This window comes from Mirounga angustirostris, unplaced genomic scaffold (assembly GCF_029215605.1).
Source record: "Mirounga angustirostris isolate CCGP_5_RB_7025 unplaced genomic scaffold, mMirAng1.0.hap1 SCAF_9, whole genome shotgun sequence".
Classification (NCBI taxonomy): domain Eukaryota; kingdom Metazoa; phylum Chordata; class Mammalia; order Carnivora; family Phocidae; genus Mirounga; species Mirounga angustirostris.
In genome coordinates this window covers 48,418,579-48,435,845 of record NW_026991717.1, presented here as the reverse complement: position 1 = coordinate 48,435,845, position 17,267 = coordinate 48,418,579, and the positions used below count along the sequence as shown (strand labels likewise).

The 17,267-nt window shown below is 33.7% G+C and overlaps 1 protein-coding gene across 16 annotated transcripts in view; it reads right to left on the bottom strand.

Annotated features, from left to right (window-relative positions):
- Nucleotides 1-17,267, bottom strand: part of ZNF280D (zinc finger protein 280D) — a 303,349-nt gene that overhangs the window by 66,749 nt on the left and 219,333 nt on the right. For all 16 annotated transcript variants that reach the window (XR_010405014.1, XM_054513529.2, XM_054513531.2 and 13 more), the window contains 4 exons: nucleotides 15,222-15,392; nucleotides 14,791-14,900; nucleotides 3,853-4,076; nucleotides 172-329 (listed from right to left, as the gene is read on the bottom strand). Coding sequence is in view for 15 of the 16 variants with exons in the window: in XM_054513529.2 (XP_054369504.1) it covers nucleotides 172-329; nucleotides 3,853-4,076; nucleotides 14,791-14,900; nucleotides 15,222-15,392 (663 nt within the window). In the remaining variant the exon portion in view is untranslated. The remainder of the gene's footprint in view (nucleotides 1-171; nucleotides 330-3,852; nucleotides 4,077-14,790; nucleotides 14,901-15,221; nucleotides 15,393-17,267) is intronic.

Here is a 17,267-nt window from a genome sequence, read left to right as displayed (position 1 = left end):
CTTTAATTTTAATAACTAGTTTTAACAATTTAGGTAAGTTAAAACTTCTCCAATATTGCCCCCAAATTCCAAAGTCTTTTCCTTAGTCTTATTTCTTTAACAAGCTTCTTTCTCAGAGTTTACATCATCAAAATTGATACTATCCCATACTTAAGTAGAACTGTAACTTACTAGAAAATTCATGGGGTGTATGCGTGCTTTCAATGTGACACTGCAGCTGAAATGGTGTGGGAAACTGACGATAGCAGTGCTGGCAGGTGGTGTGGTTTTCCCAGCTCTCACTGCTCTGCTTCTCAAGTTCCAAATGGTGTTTCATGTGGTTCATAAACCTATAGATGATTGTCAACAGGTGCAAAAATTCGGATTTAAAAACAAAAATCTAACAAATATCTGAGTCTAAATCTTAAAAATATAGATATATTATTCAAAATAAAATCCCAAAAGCCTTAAAAGTCCTCTAGAAAACTGTGTGTTTTAAATAATCACTTTCATTACATGGCCAAATAAACATCTTTGCTTTAAAAGAATTCATCAATGTAAAAAAAAAAAAATTCATCAATGTAATTAATCTGAAATATTACTAATTTGCTCAAATTCTTAATCATTTCAGAGTATTAAAATGTTTTTTAAAGATAAAAAAAAGCAGGCTTTTTTTCCATACATGAATACTATTTACATTTTTAAATAAAATACGTCAAAGGAAGGAAACCCTACCACCAAAAGCAGCTACAGTCATGAGAGAAATCTTTTAAGGCTGTGAAGATATACAATAGATTCCAGCTGTTTAAAAGACAAATTACTGGTATTTTTACTTGTGTCTTGGTTTCTAAATGCATGTAATAGCAATTTTAATGCCTACAATTACAAGAACCTTTTGTTTTATTTAATGATGCTGGTTTACTGTTAGCACAGACTGTTCATTTTAACTTGCAGACTGTGCCCTTTGTAGGCAACGTCCATTTTTCAGTTTCACATTCTGCTATTTCAGCTTCCCTAAAAGGCTTCTTATGAGCAGGAACTATGACCTTCAACAGCAAAGAGTGCAATATAAATGGGAATACCTATTTAAAAGAGCTTACTGAAGCTTTTTGCTGAATTTGAAAGTAAGGTTATGACAATTTTTAGTCTGGGTCAACTATTAACAATTACTCACTTTGAGCCCATAAAGGAAAGAATCTTGAAAGTGATAATGTCATTAATCTGGATAGCAGTCACCATGAAGGCTATAACATTTATCTCTCGTTCACACCTTCACAATAGTACTTCTCTTGAACAGGTTATGGCACACTTTGAAATATCTTTTTGTCCTCCCTTGGTTTTAACACCAGCTCTAGAAACACCTATAGAAAATCTTAGTCTTGGCCAAATATTTATACACAGAGAAAAGGTCATGAGCCATTAAACTTTTGGCTCACAACTTTAAGCAATTAAAGTGTATCTATATAAAATAATCTCTTAACTAGCAAGCTTTCGCACAATTATTGTATGAGCCCCCACTGGGAATGTAAGCTACTTAAACCAACAGATGGAAATGAAGGAAACATGAAAGCAAACTTCTTACAAGGATGTTCACAGAATAAAATAAACCTAACTGTTTTTGGTGACTCTCAGTGCAGGAGAAAAAAAAAAAAATCATTCCACAATATGTTGACAAGGGAGAGAGTAAAAATCTATAGCTACCATTTCTACCATTCTCTACAAACATCAATTTGTCTTCCCAGTTTTACTGTTAAGATAAAATATTATTTAACATATATAACTTCTTTGGTTACAAAGTATTTACCATTAAGGTTATGTTTCCTAAACAATCAGTATTTCAAAAAATGCTCAATTCCAGGATGTTATAAATACTGTTTGCTTTAAATTTTGAAATATTCAGGTACTCTAGAAATATGTAGCTAGTCTTCTGAAATAATAACAAGAAAAGGAATTTAACCTTCATATGTTTATTAAGTGGGCTAATCTCAAAGGAAAAGCCAAAAGCTATTGCTGAAATAACCTCTAATATATACATATTTAAGTATAACAAGGAACTAAGTCAATGAAACATATTTCTGCGCTTTCACCATATTTATTAACATGATTCTTCTGGTGTTTTTTACTATTAAAATGTTAAGAATATGGAAATAGGTGACAGAGTTCTACTGTAATATTGTTTCAGTGTTATATCACAAAGTACAATATCCCTTCTGTTAAACCATTAACTATTGATGGCTGTTAAAGTTTAATTAAAGGAGATAAAGAAATGTGAGGGCTCATGAAATAACATATGTGAAACAATTTGGAAACTATAAAGCACCACCATGAACAAAGCTTTAATAATTGTTTTAGGAGTATATCAAAATGTATTTCAGGGTTTTTCTATACGCTTCTTTTTGGACCTAAGAACTCACAGGAAAATGAATACTGGGTCCAGAAGTAACCTATAGGTACCTAAGAATGCTATTTACAAAGTTATCAAAGGTAAACATAAAAAGGCATACATACGTATGTTTGTACAAACACACACACACACATCTAAGTATACTGATGTCTGCAACTTACTTTGAAATGCAGAAGAAAAAAATAGTTTGAAGGAAGAATGAACAGATATATGATGCAGCAAGTACAGTAAAATGTTAATGGTAGAACAAGGTGATAAGCATACAGTATCTGCTGTAAAATTTTTTAAACTTTGCTGCATGTCTGAACATTTTTATAATAAAATGGTATAAAAACAACCTTACCTAATATAAATGTCAAGCTATATAACCACTGAAAAATATCAATCAGTATGTCTTATTACTTTGTTCTTGTTACGTACTCATTTATAGGATGACAGCTACTAATATGCCATGTAACTCAAAGATCACAAAGTAAAGTTCCTAAAATTTAAAGCATACATGTATAAAATTAAAAATTTCACTGGAAATTAAATTTCTAATTTTTAAAGGGGTTAATTTTAAGCAGACATGTTGTGTACTTCTCTAAAGAAGATCACTTTTCCTGCAAGGTAAATGTTCTAAAAATTATAAATCTGAATTAAAAGACTTGAGCATTAAATAAGATTAGTATGGAGGAGGTCAAACTGGACATACTAAAGTGGTTCTTCTTGTGAAGAAAAATAAAATTCAAATGCAGCTAAAAATGAAAATGATCTCATGAAAATTCCTAAAACAGTGATAATATAGGGGAAAAAGTTAATTTTTGAAATAAAGTTTGTCCTGGGCGCCTGGGTGGCTCAGTTGGTTAAGTGACTGCCTTTGGCTCAGGTCATGATCCTGGAGTCCCTAGATCGAGTCCCGCATCGGGCTCCCTGCTCGGCAGGGAGCCTGCTTCTCCCTCTGACCCTCCCCCCTCTCATGTGCTCTCTGTCTCTTTCATTCTCTCTGTCTCAAATAAATAAATAAAATCTTTCAAAAAAAAAGAATAAAGTTTGTCTTTTCTTAAGTTATCTTAAAGAAATACAACTAAGTGAAGGGCGCCTGGGTGGCTCAGTTGGTTAAGCGACTGCCTTTGGCTCAGCTCATGATCCTGAAGTCCGGGGATTGAGTCCCACATCGGGCTCCCTGCTCGGCAGGGAGTCTGCTTCTCCCTCTGACCCTCCCCCCTCTCATGTGCTCTCTCTCTCAAATAAATGAATAAATAAAATCTTAAAAAAAAAAAAGAAATACAACTAAGTGGATCCAGGAGTCAACTCTAAATTACAAGAAAGAACAAAGGTTTTCAACAGGACAATCTGCCTTTGTCCTTAGTAGAAAGTATTAAAATTGCCTATCTAGAATGGCACAGAAAAATACAAGATAAAGATACAACATTTATATCTGCAGCATTCCAATTTTCAAAAAGAAATGAAAATAAGTATTTACATACCTAATATTATTTTTAAGAATTTTCAAGCAACTGAAGCATTTAAAAGTTGTGTGAGTCTTCTGTTCTTCCTGGACATCTCCTTCATGTTTTCCATAATAAAAATCATTAACTAACATGATCAATTTTCCTTTCTCTGAATCAACAGCCTTATTTTTATTTGCTGTACTTGAAAATTCTGTTTTAGCCAGTCCTAAAAAGTTATTTATCATGTCTGGACAACAGTACTGAAAGAGAAAAAACAGAAGTCTTATTTATCCCTTAAAAAAATTAGGTATCAAAAAGCAATTCTATGTTTACAACTAAAGTCAGACCATGTAAAACTATGCTTGGTAATATGTCTGGAAAAATATTAATCTACAAGTATGTGGTACATACGCACACTCTAAATAACAATAAACACCATTATCATAATAAGCAACAACAAAATTTTTTAAAAGAAAAACCCTAAAACTAGGACTTGGCTACTGATCTAATAGTTTTTTTCCTTGCAATTTATCTTTTCAGATATAAATACTGCATAATAACTTAAATGTTTAATTAAACTAAAATTTATTCATTTCCTATCCATGTCAAGATAGAGCACAGAAAGGATATGTAGTTTTACATGCCATAATGTATATGTTTAGTTATCAATATATGAAATTTCATAACATCTAGTTAGAACTAAAAATTGAACACAACTTGCCATTGCCCAGATGCAAGGTGCTAGAAAATGTGTAAGAAAAAAAAAGATCTTGAACAATTCTTTAAAAATTAGTAACATCTTGATAAATTCTACAGTTAGACCTTGAAATCTAGAATGCGTAAATATTTGAAGGGGAAATTTAGTTCCTCATGAATAAAATCAAGATGTCACATAAACTGGTTCTAATGTGGAATAATTTCATACGTGAGCTTTTTTTTTCAACAAGATATAATTAATTCATTTATTGTACATCATTTTCAGTTGTAGAATTTCTCTATGGCAGTTTTTCTCAAAAGCCAGTCCAAAGAAGACCTGCATTAGAAAAACCAGAAGTACTTGTCAAAATACTAATTCCTGGGCCCACTTCAGACCCATAAATCACAATGTATCTAGATACAGGGCCCAGAAATCTTTATTTTTCAACAAGCCACCCAGGTAATTCTTTTACAACATACGCCAGCTGACTTAAACTCTTCCTAAATGTGCTATTTAGTAAATTAATAACAACATTAAAAAGTTTCAAACTCTGAATTCTATTCCTTTTTTTAAAAAAATTCAATTAGCCAAGGTATAGTACATCATTAGTTTTTGATATAATGTTCAATGATTCATTAGTTGAATATATAACACCCAGTGCTTATCATATCCATGCCCTCTTTAATTTCCATCACCTAGTTACCCCATCCCCCCACCCACCTCCCCTTCCCCAACCGTCAGTTTGTTTCCCCGAGTCAAGAGTCTCCCTTTGTCTCCCTCAATTTCTCCCTCAATTTCCCTTTGTCTCCCTTTGTCTCCCTCAATTTCTAGGATAACATCCATTTCATCTCCTGCCACACTGAAATGTTAGATCATTGGTAAAATGTTCTGTATCACATGGGAAGCTGGGTCTTTGATCCAGGACAGACCTATAACATTTCAATTGGATTTATTTTGTTCACTTGTCAATTCTGAAACCTTTGGGGAAAAAAATACCAAGAAAAAAATCTAAAATAGATCTAAAAGAAAGGGGAAAAATACTGAATAAAATGAGCCCACATACAGTGACACAATTTGTGTTTAGGAGTTAAGGTTGCATCCATAAGCTAAATAAGGATAAATACATTAGGTCCCTAATACTACATGATCCTCTGAGGTCAACCACTCAGAATAAATACAGTTGAAATGAAACCACAATGAAAAGAAGGAAATGAGAAGTTTCTAGGTACTTCTTGGGACACATGTAATATTTAAGAGTTTAGGAAAGTCAGACTATTTCTTAGGACTATTATAAGGTTAAGTTCCTTCTAAAAAATGCTGGTTTTGAATTTAAGGATAAGTGGAGAAAAGGATGGTTCAGGGTAATCCATTAGCACTATCAGAAAAATAACTCAAAATACATGTCTTACTATAAATCCTTTTGATAAACAAAATCCCTGATCTTATCTGCAATTTTACCATAGAAGTGATCTCAAACAACAATGGGAAACATTATAATGCACAAAAATGATATAATATAGAATAGTGTCCCTAATTAGAAATGTGGACAATCATATATATTCAAACATTAAATTTGGTTTTCAGACTGTAGAAGTTATTGAGTCATATTTGAGACTTGACTCTTTTCTGAAATCTATAAAATAACTTACGTAGTCTATAGTAGAGTGTGCTGCAAGGTTACATTTTTCAGAAACATCTAATTTGGTACATCTATAAAAGTTAAAGTTACCTTAAATGCTCATAAATTATAATATACATAACAGATGATCAATTGCTGTTTTTTCATTTTCTTTTTTTTTTAAATAAAAAAGATAGGAACAGGTTTTAAAAATAAATATACAAATCTCAACGTATCCTTTTCTTTTTTTTTGAGTATAGTTGACACACAATGCTACATTACTTTTATTCACAGTATCTTTAAGCAATGTTTCAGATCCCTATAAGACAGATGGATGATAAACCACTGAAAACCAAGAATGGACAACCTAGTTCAGGAAATTTAGTAATTGAGAGAAAAGCAAAGAACCCCAAAGAAAATATTCAAAAGGCGAGAAAGCAACTTAAGAAATGAGAACTAGGCCTATACTGAAGGTTTTATAGGAGGATAGAAAAAGCTATGGATGGCACATTTAGCTATGGTCCAAGTCCAACTGGTCATCTTTTATTCAGTCCTAAAACCCTTTTGGTTCTAGCCCGTCACTGAAGCCCTGGGTTATCCCTTATTTTCCTGGGGAAAAAATATTAAATACCTTAATGACATATTCTGTAATTTGACAAACAGCAGATACCACCAAAATACCATTCTCATCTTTCGTCCTCCCAGTAGAGAGACCATGTTCTATTGCTTTGTTAGTGCCTAAAAATTTAGGTTAGATTTTCAGAACAAAGAAAGTGGGATGCTATTTTTAAATAGTAAAATAGAAGTTCCCATATGATCATCCTACATAAGTCAACATTTTCCCCTTCTCCTGCTGGGACTCATCCAAAGCCACAACAACCAAATTCTAAAAATTTATTTTCATTGAAACTAAGAGCCAGATAAAATCCACAGACTCTACAACATATGACAGCACTACCCAAATCAGCCAAGCTCAGACAGAAGATATGTAGTTGGAAGCAGATCAGAGAAATCAAAAGGACCCAATAGTAACAGATTTTAGAATGTGTCAGCAAAAATTGGCATTCTAAAGGTGAAAGACACATCCTGAAGTACAAAGCCACATACTTTGTTTACAAAAACAGGTACAGAAGCTGGGGCAAGAAGGATGGCAGAAGTCCCCCAGACTTCATTTGGTACAGAGAAGCAAATTAGGCAATGCTAACATATAAAATCAGACACACAAGTCACATTTGCAGAAAGCCTTCTGCCCAGCAAAGAGGTATATAAACCAGTTAGCAGGATGTGAGATTATCCTGGTAACCTACACTTCCCAAAAGGGGCCTTGTACAAAAGAGTTAGCCCAAGAAAATCCAACTTGTTCTTCACTGTGATTGAAATTTACATCTAAACAAAAATAAGATAAAAGGAGGAAAATGTAAAATTCTGACAAAAACACCATGGAGCAGTTGCAGATGAAAAGTGACCAAAATTTTTGCTATGAATTTTAAAAACTTAATGAAGTAATTGTGTCTATTTGGAAAACCACAAAGCAACAAGAAATGGCAAGACAAACGACATAAAAAAGGAGGGGCAAAATCGAGGAAAAAGTAGAGAAATCAGAGAGATAAAGACAGAAAGAAGAACAGCAGTGAACAGGCATTTTCTTTGGAGAAAAGTCTGTTCATGTCTTCTGCCCATTTCTTGATTGGATTATTTGTTCTTTGGATATTGAGTTTAAGTTCTTTATAGATTTTGGATACTAGCCCTTCATCTGATATGTCATTTGCAAATATCTGCTCCCATTCTGTAGGATGCCTTTTAGTTTTGTTGACTGTTTCCTTTGCCGCGCAAAAGCTTTTTATCTTGATGGAAGTCCCAAAAGATCATTTTTGCCTTTGTTTCCCTTGCCTTTGGAGACGTGTCTACCAAGAAGTTGCTGTGGCCAAGGTCACAGAGGTTACTGCCTGTGTTCTTCTCTAGGATTTTGATGGATTCCTGTCTCACATTCAGGTCTTTCATCAACAAGTCTATTTTTGCGTATGGTGTAAGGAAATGGTCCAGTTTCATTCTTCTGCATGTGGCTGTCCAATTTTCTCATATATCATAATTAAAGGGTCTATCCAACAAGAAGATCTAATATTTGTAAATATTTATGCCCCTAACATGGGAGCAGCCAATTATATAAACCAAAGAATAAAAAAATTAAAGAAACACATTGATAATAACACAATAATAGTAGGGGACTTGAACACCCCACACACTGCAATGGACAGATCATCTAAGCAGAACATCAACATGGAAATAAGGGCTTTGAATGACACACTTAACCAGATGGACTTCACAGATATATTCAGAAGACTGCATCCTAAAGCAACAGAACACACATTCTTCTCAAGTGCACATGGAACATTCTCCAGAATAGATCACATACTGGGTCATAAATCAGGTCTCAACTGGTACCAAATGCTGGGATCATTCCCTGCATATTTACAGACCACAATGCTTTGAAACTTGAACTCAATCACAAGAGGAAATTTGAAAAGAACTCAAATACATGGAGGCTAAAGAGCATCCTACTAAAGAATGAATGGGTCAGGGGCACCTGGGTGGCTCAGTCGGTTAAGCGGCTGCCTTCGGCTCAGGTCATGATCCTGGAGTCCCGGGATCGAGTCCCACATCAGGCTCCCTGCTCGGCAGGGAGTCTGCTTCTCCCTCTGACCCTCCCCTCTCTCATGCTCTCTGTCTCATTCTCTCTCTCAAATAAATAAATAAAATCTTAAAAAAAAAAAAAAAGAATGAATGGGTCAGCCAGGAAATTAAAGAAGAATTTTAAAAATTCATGGAAACATATGGAAATGAAAACACAACTGTTCAAAACCTTTGGGATGCAGCAAAGGCGGTCCTAAGAGGGAAGTATATAGCAATAGAAGCATTTCTCAAGAAACAAGAAAGGTCTCAAATACACAACCTAACCTTACACCTAAAGGAGCTGGAGAAAGAACAGCAAATAAAGCCTAAACCCAGCAGGAGAAGAGAAATAATAAAGATTAGAGCAGAAATCAATGAAACAGAAATCAAAGAACTGTAGAACAGATCAACAAAACTAGGAGCTGGTTCTTTGAAAGAATTAATAAAATTGATAAACCTCTGGCCAGACTTATCAAAAAGAAAAGAGAAAGGACCCAAATAAATAAAATCATGAATAAAAGAAGAGAGATCACAACCAACACAGAAAAAATACAAACTATTATAAGAACACATTATGAGCAACTATATGCCAACAAATTAGTCAATCTGAAGAATGGATGCATTCCTAGAGATATATAAACTGCCAAAACTGAAACAGGAAGAAATAGAAAACCTGAACAGACCCATAACCAGCAAGGAAATTGAAGCAATAATCAAAAATCTCCCAACAAACAAGAGCCCAGGGCCTGATGGCTTCCCTGGGGAATTCTACCAAACATTTAAAGAAGAACTAATACTTACTCTTCTGAAGCTGTTTCAAAAAAACAGAAATGGAAGGAAAACTTCCAAACTCTTTCTATGAGGCCAGCATTATCTTGATCCCAAAGCCAAACAAAGACTCCACCAAAAAGAATTACAGACCAATATCCCTGATGAACATGGATGCAAAAATTCTCACCAAAATATTAGCCAATAGGATCCAACAGGACACTAAAAGGATTATTCACCATGACCAAGTGGGATTTATTCCTGGGCTGCAAGGTTGGTTGAACATCCACAAATCAATCAATGTGATATACTACATAAATAAAAGGACAAGAACCATATGATCCTCTCAATAGATGCAGAAAAAGCTTTTGACAAAGTACAGCATCCTTTCTTGATTAAAACTCTTCACAGTGTAGGGATAGAGGGAACATACCTCAATATCATAAAAGCCATATATGAAAAGCCCACAGTGAGAACCATTCCCAGTGGGGAAAAACTGGGAGCTTTCCCACTAAGATCAGGAACATGGCAGGGATGTCCATTATCACCACTGTTGTTCAACATAGTACTAGAAGTCCTAGCCTCAGCAATCAGACAACAGAAAGAAATAAAAGACATCTAAATCAGCAAAGAAGAAGTCAAACTCTCACTCTTTACAGATGACATGATACTCTATGTGGAAAACCCAAAAGACTCCACCCCAAAACTGCTAGAACTCATACAGGAATTTAGCAATGTGGCAGGATATAAAATCAATGCACAGAAATCAGTTGCATTTCTATACACTAACAATGAGACAGAAGAAAGAAATTAAGGAGCTGATCCCATTTACGATTGCACCAAAAACCATAAGATACCTAGGAATAAACCTAAAGAAAGAGGCAAAGAATCTGTATTCAGAAAATTATAGAACACTCATGAAAGAAACTGAGGAAGATACAAAGAAATGGAAAAATGTTCCATGCTCATGGATTGGAAGAACAAATATTGTTAAAATGTCTATACTACCTAGAGCAATCTATACATTCAATGCAATCCCTATCAAAATACCATCAACTTTTTCATAGAGCTGGACCAAATAATCCTAAAAGCTGTATGGAACCAGAAAAGATCCTGAATAGCTCGAGGTATGTTGAAAAAGAAAACCAAAGCGGATAGCATCACAATTCCAGACTTCAAGCTCTATTACAAAGCTGTAATCAACAAGACAGTACGGTACTGGCACAAAAACAGACACACAGATCAGTGGAACAGAACAGAAAACCGAGAAATGGATCCAACTTACTTTATACATGGCCAAACCATTTTTCAAGAATGGAATATAGTCAAACTTTTTTGAACATGAAAGAATTCAGAAAATGCTGTTCCCAAGCCCTTCTTATGGAAATTACTAGATAGGATGAACTTCAGCCAAACAAGAGATAACTAAAGAAACCATGAGAAACAGACTGGTAATCAACACTGAATATATTTACTGTGAAAAAAGATTAAAACAAATACAGAAATAATGTTAAGAAAATCAAATGCAAATGTTATATGCCCTGACAATAAAAAAATGATACAGCCAACAAATAAAAACTGTAAGGGGGTAAAAGGACAATGAACGTAAGTTTGAGAAGGTTCACGATTGCCTCAAATATACCAGCAGTACATCAAAGAATATCATTTAGAGCTACCAAGTGAAGTAGTATAGGTATGAGCAATCTTAATGGTACAAAGGTAAACACTCAGAAAGATACCATTGACTAAAATCAGGTAGGAGAGGAGACGATTAAGGATGGGTTGGTTAAGAATAGAAAATTTAAGGGCGCCTGGGTGGCTCAGCCGTTAAGCGTCTGCCTTCGGCTCAGGTCATGATCCCAGGATCCTGGGATCGAGCCCTGCATCGGGCTCCCTGCTCGGCGGGAAGCCTGCTTCTCCCTCTCCCACTCCCCCCGCTTGTGTTCCCTCTCTCGCTGTGTCTCTCTCTGTCAAATAAATAAAATCTTTAAAAAAAAAAAAAGAATAGAAAATTTAATACTACTTTAACTAATTTTAATATTAGAGAATGGCCAAAGGAATAGAAGACTACTAGAATTATATCAGCATTAAAATTACAAGGATAAATGGGAGAATAAAAATACAGCGTCCCTAAAAACCTAAGCTACATACAAAGCAACCACATAGTGAAAGACTTAAAAAAAAAAAAAATAATAATAATAATAAATTGTGACAGGGTGCCTGGGTGGTTCAGTCAGTTAAGTGTCTGCCTTCGGCTCAGGTCATGATCCCAGGGTCCTGGGATTGAGCCCTGCATCAGGCTCCCTGATCAGTGGGGAACCTGCTTCTCCCTCTCCCTCTGCCTGCCGCTCCCCCTGCTTGTGCTGTGTGTCAAATAAATAAAATCTTTAAAAATATATAGAAATAAATAAATAAATAAATGTGACAGAACCAAGACCAAGTAAATATATCATATCAATGAATATAAATAAGTTTAACTCAAGTGCCAAAACAAAAGAGATTTTCATATAAGATCACAAAGGAAAAATCAACTCTGCTGAAACCAAGGGGCATAACGTGATTCAAAAGGGTTAAAGAGAAAAGGATACACAAATAATATACTAGGTACATGGAAACCATAAGAAACCATAGGTTGTGAGCCTAAAAGTCATTAAACATTAAGACAAAAAGAACACTTTATAAAAATGCTAAAGGATGTATTTGCAATACAATTATAAGAGATTCATCTATATCACAAACAACAGCAACAATCTTAAAACAAAACTGCAATATATCCAAGAAAATATTAGTAATGAAAGATGTAGATTGAGACATGGTATTGCTCAATCGATGTAACATCAAGCAGACAACAAAATAAATAAAAATACAAATATCTAAATAATGTAATTAATATGCTAGATCTGGTTGATAAATATCAATTCCAAAATAAATTATTTACCTATTTTCAAGTTTCCATGTAACATCAAATAACCTATACACTAAAAAAGGAAAAATTTGTTAGAACGTGGGTTTTTACCATTAAATGTGTGAGTGCCAGTTATGTCTTTAAATAAACTGGCTATAAAACAATGAGAAATATGTCGATCTCAAAGAATTTTCTAAGGATTAAATGAAATAATGTATTTAAAGCTTAGTAGTCTGGAACATGGTCTCAGATAAATTATTCTTATTATTGTAGGATTTTGCTTTATGTTTTAGATATTCTTTATTGAAAGGAAACATTATTTCTGTGGTATAGTCATCTTCTTATCTAGAGTAACAGCAAAAATTCATTTATAAAGAATCTAAAAATCACATTTTTCCAAAATGGAAGTCATTGTCGTAATACTAAAATTTCAACTGATATATAAAATGCATAAACTAGAATGCAAAGAGTTTACACAGTCTTAAACTTCCTTGCCCTATTCCATCACATCTCTTTGAGATACAAACACACATAAGTTATTCACATTATATTTAACTTAGTTAAAAAATATGTCTTAAGAGATCTCTCCATATCATTACCTATTATAGATTCCATTCTTTTAAAAGGTTGTATTCTATTATATGAATGTTGTATGAAATTTTGGCTGTTTCTAATATGAGTAATCCCAAACAATGCTACAATACATTTTGGAAGTAAAGCTACATTTTGGAAAATGGCTGCCAGTTTCTCTAGTACAGAAGTATATATAATAAGCTATAAATTATACACAAAATAGAAAGGAAATAAGAGTATTTCTGTTTACCTGTATATGCAGAAAGAAAATTGGGGAAAATACAAAGACCAACTAATAAAAATAATTTTCTTTGAGAGTCATTCTGGGAACCAGGTAAATAAGAGACACAATTATGATTTTTTTACTTGTACGCCTTTGTAAACTTTTTTTTTGAATAATATCACTGTATTACCTACTCAAATAATTAAAGTTAATTAAAGAATTTAGCCCTTTTTTCCAAATTCAAAACATAAAAAAAAAATTCAGGTTTCTCATCAAAATGTTACACAGATTAAAAAAGTGAAAGCACTTGTACAGGTTAATTCTCACGTAAGAAGAAAGCACAAAGAGCAATTATCAGGGACTACAGTCTGAGAGCTGAAAGTAGTGACAGACCAAATACAGCTTTGTATATGAATAAAGAGATTGTATTTGAAATTCTAAAAAAAGTTCCCTTATTTTACTTTTTCTGTCAAATGTTGTATTTTTTAAAAGATTTATTTCATTTTAGAGAGAGAGAGACAGACAGAAAGTGAGTGTGTGTGTGAAGGCAGGGGAGCAGAGGAAGAGGGAGAGCAAGTCCCAAGCAGACTCCATGCTATTCTGAACCACAAAGGCACCCCTCCTTCCTTTCTTTCTTCATATAATCTACATGGACTTTTTTCTTCCTCTTTCCCTCTTCTGCCATTTACACTGGGCATGCAAAGAGAATACAGGCTATCCTCAGACACAGTAGGATACTGTAATATGTACTAAAATATTTCAAGTGAAATGTTATCTACACTTCATATTTCATTTTTACTTTGAAAATTTCTCTTTTTTCCTTTTTTTAGAGGGAAGGGGGCAGAGGAAGAGGGAGAGAGACCCTTAAGCAGGCTCCTCGCCCAGCATGAGCCCGAAATCAAGAGTCAGATGCTTAACCAACTGAGCCACCCAGGTACCCCCGAAAATTTCTTAAAATTTAACTTCAAGAGCTTCCTATTCCAACAAAAAATCTGAATTAATTAATGACAATTACACAACTATATTCTGAATGGAGTTAAAATAATTATTTCATATGAAATGCTCCATCATCCATCATTTGGGGCTTAAGTCTGAGTGTTGAAAACTAAATGTAAAATTCAGATTTTCATTGTGTAATGTGACATGCACATATTACCATGGACACAAAAATAAGAGAACTGAAGAAACTATATACCTTTTTTTAAAAAAAAGTTTGAAGTATACCAAACTATAAAATATTCTGATTTTCTGATTAATACTTTATTTTCATTTAAAATTAGAATATAAAAAGCATATATTATAATGCATATAAATTTAATCTTAAAATTTGATGATTCAGAGGAAATTTTAAAATCTTATATGTAAATAATCATTATGAATATAAATCTTTGCCTAGATTATATGGAAACACCACTAGGAGAAGATTTTTTACCTATCTCCACAAAACATTTACTATAAATCAATCAGTATTTTTAGGTATTTGCAAACCTTTTTAAAATTAAATTTTGAAAAAGTTTTACCTTCATGTGATTTTTCAAAGGATCCAAAAGATTAAAATGAATATTGCACTTTGGACAAGCTCTTGGAAAAGGTGTTCCATTTTTAGATTGATGTGATGAGGTATTAGTACCTAAAATAAATTCAAAACATATATAATACAAAATTCATCACTCTATAACCTTAAATAACCACTAATAACAGTTTGTAAATTTACTACAACTTCTAAAACTTATGTATAAATACTGTAATTTATTTTTTTTTAAGCGGGGGAGGGCCAAAGGGAGAAAGAGAATCTTAAGCAGGTTCCTTGCCCAGCACGAAGTCCAGTGTGGCTCAATCTCACAACCCTGAGATCATGACCTGAGCCGAAATTAAAAGTCAGATGCTTAACCGACTGAGACACCCAGGAGCCCCTATAATTTCTTTTTTATATGCCACATTTCACATTTACCTTTTGATGATGTAGCCTGGGGAGATGTCACTGAAAGAGATTTAACTGAAGGAAATACAGCTGAAGAATTTAATCCAGAAATACCATCACTGGGCTTTGGCTTTTTTGGATTAACGCTGTTTACTTCAGAAGTAGAAGGACGTTTTGATAAAAAGGAACTTTCATTCATACCTACAATGAATTAAATAGTTGGAAATATATTTTTAAACACTTTAGCATATTACTTATAACAAGGTAAAATTACTTTGGAGCTAAACTAAATGTAATACAACTGAATTAGCCTATCATTCAAATGACAATAAATAATGGTAAAAATTGATGTGATCAAAAGTCAGGGGGTGTACCAAATATCAATCTTGAAAAAGAAGAATAAAACTGGAGTATTGCAATCTCAGATTTCAAGATATACTACAAAGCTGTAGTAATCAAAAGAATATGGTATGGACAAAAGCAGACACACAGATCAATGCAATACAACAGAGAGCTCAGAAATACACCCACAATTAAATGGTCAATTAATCTACAACAAAGGAGGCAAGAATATAAAATAGGAAGAAGTCTCTTCAACAATGATGTTGGGAAAACTGGACAGCTACATGCAAAAGAATGAAATTGGACCATTTTCTTACACCATCCACAAAAATAAAGTCAAATGGATTAAAGACCTAAATGTGAGTCTGAAACCATAAAATTTCTAGAAGAAAACATAGGCAGTAATCTCTTTAAAATTAACCATAGAAACATTTTTCGAGATATGTCTCCTTTGGCAAGGGAAACAAAAGCAAAATGAAACTATTGGGACTACACCAAAATTAAAGACTTTTACTTAGCAAAGGAAACCATCAACAAAACAAAAAGGCAATCTACAGAATGGGAAAAGATATTTCCAAATGATATATCCAAAAGGGAGTTAATATCCAAAATATAAAAGTAACTTATACAACTCAACACGAAAAAATACCCAAATAATGCAATTAAAAATGGGCAGAAGACATGAACAGACATTTCTTCAAAGATATAGAGATGGCCAAAAAACATGTGAAAAGATGCTCAACATCACTCATCATCAGTGAAATGCGAATCGAAAGCACAGTAAGGTATCGCTCCACACCTGTCAGAATGGCTAAAATCAGAAAGACAAGAAATAAAAAATGTTGATGAGGATGTGGAAAAAAAGGAACCCTTATGCATTGTTGGCAGGAATGCAAGCCAATGCAGCCACTGTGGAAAACAGTACAGAGGTTCCTCAAAAAATTAAAAATAGAATTACTATATGATCCAGTAATTCCACTACTGGGTATTTACTCAAATAATACAAAAACACTAAAAGATATGTTTATTGCAGCATTATTTACAATAGCCAAGATATAGAAGTAACCAAGTGTTCACCAATAGATGAATAAAGATTTTGTACATAAATAAATGGAATAAAAAAAATGAAATCTTGCCATTTGCAATAACATGGATGGATCTAGAGGATATAATGAATCTAATGCTAAAGTGAAATTAGTCAGAGAAGACAAATACCATATGATTTCATTCCCATGTGGAATTCAAGAAACAAACCAAATGAACAAGGAAAAAAAGGACAGAAAGAAAAAAACCCAAAACACTTAAATACAGAGAACAAACTGCTGGTTGCCAGAGGGAAGGTGGGTAGGGGGATGGGTGAAACAGGTGACGGGGATTAAAAATAAATTTATTGTGGTAAGCACCAAGTAATGTATAGAATTGTTGAATCATTATACTGTACACCTGAAACCAATATAACACTATTTAATTATACCTGAATTTTTTTAAATTTCTTTTTTTTTTAGAGAAGGAAAGGGGCAGAGGGAGAAGGAGAGAGAGAATCTTTTTTTTTTTATTTATTTATTTATTTATTTATTTATTTATTTGAGAGAGAGAGAATGAGAGAGAGCACATGAGAGTGGGGAGGGTCAGAGGGAGAAGCAGACTCCCCGCCGAGCAGGGAGCCCGATGTGGGACTCGATCCTGGGACTCCAGGATCATGACCTGAGCCGAAGGCAGTTGCTTAACCAACTG